The sequence below is a fragment of the Neomonachus schauinslandi genome, chromosome 4, assembly GCF_002201575.2.
Source record: "Neomonachus schauinslandi chromosome 4, ASM220157v2, whole genome shotgun sequence".
Lineage (NCBI taxonomy): Eukaryota > Metazoa > Chordata > Mammalia > Carnivora > Phocidae > Neomonachus > Neomonachus schauinslandi.
In genome coordinates, this window is record NC_058406.1 from 144692941 (window position 1) to 144698940 (window position 6000).

General features: G+C 40.5%; 1 protein-coding gene across 1 annotated transcript in view; it reads right to left on the bottom strand.

Annotated features, from left to right (window-relative positions):
• The window catches only part of RUNX1T1 (RUNX1 partner transcriptional co-repressor 1), a 128014-nt gene that overhangs the window by 37784 nt on the left and 84230 nt on the right, over positions 1–6000 (bottom strand). Inside the window, 1 exon segment of the mRNA XM_021688233.1 lies at positions 5062–5243. Within this exon segment, the coding sequence (XP_021543908.1) occupies positions 5062–5243 (182 nt within the window).

Consider the following 6000-nt stretch of genomic DNA (forward strand, 5'->3'; position numbering starts at 1 on the left):
TGTCTCAGAGCTAGCAAGGATGAGCTGAAAAAATCCACATAGAGAGCCTAGCACATATTTGGCATTTAATAACTTAATTAAATCACTTTGTTTTCAAGGTGGGGCATTCCACGGCTGGTGCAAGGAACATAATCCTAAAATCACAGATGCTCGAGTCAGAGACCATGGGGGCAGAATCCCATCAGTGCACCTCTTATAAACCATGTGACCTCAGACACATTACCCAGCCTGCCTCTATACAATAGGCCTGGTAGAAAATAAAGTGCTAGATATACAGCAGTCTCCCCTCATCTGTGGTTTCACTTTTCACAGTTCCAGTTCCCAAGTCAACCTCAGTCCAGAAGCAGATGATCCTCCTTCTAACGTATGGTCTGAAGGTCAGTAGTAGCCTCACGTGACATCGCAACGCCTACGTCATTCACGTCACTTCATCTCATCACATAGTCATTTAATCATCCCACATCATCACAAGAAGAGTGAGTACAGTACAAGAAGATATTTTGAGAGAGACCACATTCACATCACTTTTACTGCAGAACATTGTTATGACTGTTCTATTTTTGTGGTTAATAACATGCTGCCTAATTTATAAATTAAACTTTATCATAGGTACGTACGTATAGGAAGAAACATAGTATATATAGGGTTTACTATCTGTCGTTTTAGGCATCCATTGGAAAGAACGTATGCCCCACAGATGGGGGGGGAAATCACTATATATTAATATGTCAGTTACTTAGCATGAGACTCGGCACATCATAAGTGCTCAGTAAAAGAGTAACTATTTTTAATATTTATGATTGGGAAGCTTTCATTCAAACAGTAGATACTGCTTGAGTTAGCCTGTAAAGAATGTAACATAAATTCCCTATATTTTGTCACAGAAAACTGAACGCAGTAACAATACAAATTTAATTGATTGGCATAGCCAATTAATCCTCCAATTCATTGTAAAGTGCACCTACCTTTTCTTTTTAGAAAGACAAAAATATTGAAATCCCATTTATGTTACAGAAATGGAAAAATGGGCCTAGCTGGTTCAGCTGGTGTGTGCTGCGATGACAAATCTTACATATTCAACCAACACAGTTTCAAAATGACTACCTTCTGACCCTCCAACCCTCAACATTCTTTAACTTACTCATTAAGCCAGGAAACCTGGCTGACTGTGGATCCTCTGTCATTAAAAAAGATTTATAAACCCCCAGAATATTATACCATCGCATTTACCCAATTGAGCAATTACTCAGCAGAAATAAATGAGGGAAAGTAATGGGGGAAAAAAATCCTAGTTCCTAGTTGAGCTTTCCTTATTTAAACTGCACATTAAAACATATTTTGTGCAAGATTCCAGGTCTGTAAATATGCTGGTTTTGCCCCTAAGAAGCTTCATGACTTTAAGCAAGTTCTTTGGGCCATCATTTCCTCAAGCGTAAAGAGAAAGGGTTGGCCTGGTAGATCCATAAGATCCCTCCCAGCTGACGAGCTACAGAATTCTAAAGGTCAAGCAAGTCTTTTTAGAGAGTAATATTTAATTATTGAGGGAGGAGAAAATACATATTAATGCAACCGCATGGCCTACATAATAAAGTCTAGATGTGTTAAGCTGAGAACGATTTAAAGCATAGTTCTATTAAAATGATGATATATAAGAAGAGGATTAATACTTAACATTGATCATTTGAAATAGTAAGGGGTAGAGGTAGAAACAGCGTTACCCATACAAACCCAAAGATCATTGAGCTTGATTTCTTAAACGAGAAAGATTCTGAGTCAGAAAATCAGCATTAACAGATGGAAACGTAATATTAAAGATGAATTATAAAAAAAAGCTGCAGGATCAAAGCTGTGAGAAAAGACAGACAGCAATGATAATTAACACAAGTGTTTTCACCTTAATAATTTTTATGCATTTTGTTGTCTCAAAAGAATGCAGCCTTCTCTAATTGCTCTTTCTCTCCTCAACTCCGTGTGAAAGTGTGAGTGTCTTCATGACTGTCATGGCGAGAAGTTTTAGAGAGTGCTCTTAGCTTCTAGTCTTATCTTTGAAAGCAGTCACTTCATTTAATCAGCGCCAGGAAGGTTCCTATCCCCTTTGTCAGCTTCTCCCAACACAGAATGACAAAACCAAGGTCTACTATAACCAATCAACTCTTAAATATTAACAAAGAGTAGAAATCAGAATTTTCTATTTACTTTCCTTAGTATTTTAGGAAAAACTAGCATGATTTTAAAATGAAAATTGTCTTTTTCTAAATTGGGTTCCACAGTATTCTACCACAGACCTACAAATTTAGTATAGTTGTTCAGAAGCTCACCCTGGAGATATTTTAAAAAGAAAGTAGAATAAATTTCACTGTTTCTTACAGGAAAAAAAAAATGATTTCATAGATTTCCCTCAGAGTCTTCATTTCCCTGTAAATAACAATAATGTTTAAAAAAAGAAACATAACCAGGTGGCAATCATATTTAAGGATGAGAAGAAAGTTAAATTTGCCACAACCCATCCCTGAAACACATGATGATTGTTTAGTAGATTAAATCTGCAATCGTCACAGAATTTAAGCCCCCAAAGTTGTAAACAAAATACAGAGCACTCTTTTGTTCGTGACATGTCATGAACAAATTACCAAAATGTGTTTTCTCCTCAGGTGTCAGTTTTTCCCTCTTTTAGTGACTGATGGTTCCCAGTGTTATTACAGAAACAGATTGATCTTTTTAATGAGCCAGTTTAATAGACTCCAAAATCTCACCGTGGCTGCTCATCCATGTCAGACCATATGCACCAACAAAACATTCAGTAAAACAAAAAAAGCTCTGCTGTCAGCTCCATACTCTATAAAATTTCATATAGTAGATCTGGATACACAGATAAATAACCAGAGGAGAGGAAAATGCATATGCAAACAAGATGCAGAAAATATATGCAAAAAAATACTGTAGAGACCCATATTTTCTTGGCTCTGATCATATTCCCACAAGATACAAATGTATTTACACAACATATTCTCATTACCCATCCTCCTAACTCTAAGGAAATCCATTTGCCATCCTTCCATTAAAACACACACTTCAGGGTTCCACTAGAAAAACAATGTTCCAGTCAAAGAGCAACTGTGTGAATTCTGGACTCCAGCAATTGCCTATGAATAATCGAAGGGAGAACAAGATCGGAGACTCTTTTAAGAAAGTTCCACCTGATCAAATGCAAATGTGCATGCACAACGCAGCTACAGATCACCAAAACAAAAATGCTGATTATCTGTGGAATTTATAGGAGGTTTCCATATCCGTGTTAGCATGCTGCTCAAGGCTCACCTCAGCATCATCCAAGCAAAGCCTACAGGCACAACACCTTCAAATATAAAACACTGGGAAAGAAAATCAGTGGGGAAATGGCTGCGATATAGAGAAGGGAATGAAACAGTTTGGTCTGTCACTTAGCAGTTGGGGTTTCTAGAACACTTCCAATTTGCCTATAGGATTATCACAGCTATCCAAAGCTTTCCCTGGTACCCTAGCGTCCGCCCAAATAAATGTTTTCTTCACAACTGTCCGTCCAGTCTCTCCCTAATCCTTTGACATTATCCTTAAAAAATGGAGCTGCAACATCTCCATACAGGCACACAGTACGGATTTCCTGCAGAGTACAGGGGTTAGCATCCGACAGGAAGGCACACGTGAATCATCTATCCCTGGCCACTTCTTGGTTTTCAGTATCATGTGGACACGCCACTCAGACACCTGGATTAAGCAGCTGACTTTCAAAGCTGAAGTGCTAAATGCTTAAATATGACTAAGGAAAAATGGCTTGCAAAAACGAGAAAGCAGCACTGTTGGCAGATCATGTTTGGAGGTGGGCCTACAGCTTGTCAGAAGTAAAATAATGTTTAACCTTTTGCTTTCGGATTTTAAACTACCAAAAGGTCCTATGTCAAGAGGAGAAAAATTCCAGAGACTGTAGCATAAAAACTGCTTAACAGAGGATTATGTAATAACTGTATGTAAACTGGCTGGCTTTTAATAACATTCTGATTTGCAAAGCAGCTAATACATTTAAAGGTAGCTAAGTCGGTCACAGATAGATGTCTCTGAGTAGCTCCAAGATCAAAAGCTCCTATGAATCTGGAACATAATTGTGCCAGAATGTTAACCTCTCAAAGGCTGTTTCACTCATGCCTGATGAAATGCAGACAGAAAGTGGATAAGGAGAGAAAGGAAACAAAGCATATGACAAATACGTTTCTGAACACGGTTTCATTTCAATACAGTTCCATATTTTTACAAATATGATGCAAGATGCTGCTAATAAGACTTCAAATTCCTATATTAGAAAATATTTGTAAATGAGGATGAGGTACTTGAGAAAATCATTTTAATAGGTGCATGGGGAATTTCGCGAATACGGCTTATTCAACAACTACTTTGTAGGGTTGAATGGAGAAGGGGCTTTATTTTACATTTCTCAGAATTCTCAGTTATGAGAGCAGTGTGCCTGATGGAATGAATATTGCCTGATAAACTGTTCAACAAAAATGCCATTAGTTCTCTTAATGCTAATCTTCACTCAGCTCATATAACTTCCCAGAAGTTTTCTCTTAACTCCCCTAAACCCCAATTCAATAGCTACTGCATTGTGTTTACTGAGCAACCCACAAAGGCCAGCTTTCAAAACCTTCACGTTCCGAGAAAACTCGGAAGGGCAAATTTCCTCACACGGGAAGGGCAAAATACGTGGCTGGGTTGAATTATGTAATAAATGAGAATTTTCATCTTGACTGTGTTTCTAAGAACCACCAGTGGCACTTAGCCCGTCTGAGTATCATTCATGACCTTCGGCTCTACTGTTACAGGAGGCCAAGACGAACCTGCACAACAGCCTGATGGACACAGGCCAGAGACTCCCAGGCCAGCGCGCGCATACGGACGGCCACTCGAGCTCACCGCTCGTTCACCGGAGGGGTGGCACGCCCAGCAGTCTGGACGGGACATGAAACACGTCTTCGAAGCACAGATGGGAGGAAAAGGCCACGGTCAGTCCAGGGCCCTCCTCCCTCTCACCTGTCTGGAGTTCGCCTCTTCCCGTTTTCGTTCACATCGAGAAGCAGCTCTGAGGAGTCAACAGGTGAGGTGGTGCTGGCATCCAGAAGCAGCTGTTCATGCTGGGCGAGGTACTGGGCAGGGTTCTGTTTGGCCAGCCTTGCGCAGTGCAGGAGCTCGCGCTGCAGCAGGGGCAAGTTGGCCTGTGGGGGCATGACAGGAATGAGAGGGCGGACCCGAAGCTTCCTGCGAACCAGGGGACCGATTCCGCTTTTCAAACACTGGCGGAGCGCACAACCCAGCTCAATGAGAAGGTCATCGAATGCATGCAAGAAGCCTGAGTCCCAGGCACAATTCTCAGGACCGGGCTACGGTGGTCTGACCTCTGTGGGCCACCTCACTTGCCCGTCCTGCCTCAGTGCCCGTTGACAACCATGGGAGTGGCACTTAGTTATTTTTAAAAGTCCCTTCATACTCCAACATAATGGGATTAAACTCCACAGGGTATCAGAGTCCAGCTCCAGCCATGGGCAACTTTTGCTGTCCACAAGGAAGAGGGAGGGTACGAGAAATACATACGCAGCTCAATTGACCTCAAGGTGAGTCCCTAACACATTCGAAACTATCTAGTGACTTACCCAGGTAAAACAGGTTAATCCCCTGAAATATCTTTGGTCAACTACTAACTTCAAAGGAAAAAATACAGAGATGAACATAAAGATGGTTTTTAATAATCGTCAGATTTATACAACATTTTAAGTAACAGCCTGAGTTCGGTCAGATATCCCAGGTAGAATTCATGCACAAAGCAGCAAATACTACTGGTCTAACAAAGGTAGTCTGCTTTCTCTGTATCAATCCTTATTCTAAGGAATGTATGTAGTCTAACATCAGAAGAAATCCTATGTACCCATCGCTCACTCTGCACACCCAGCCTAGCACTTTGAAAAAGACTCTCTT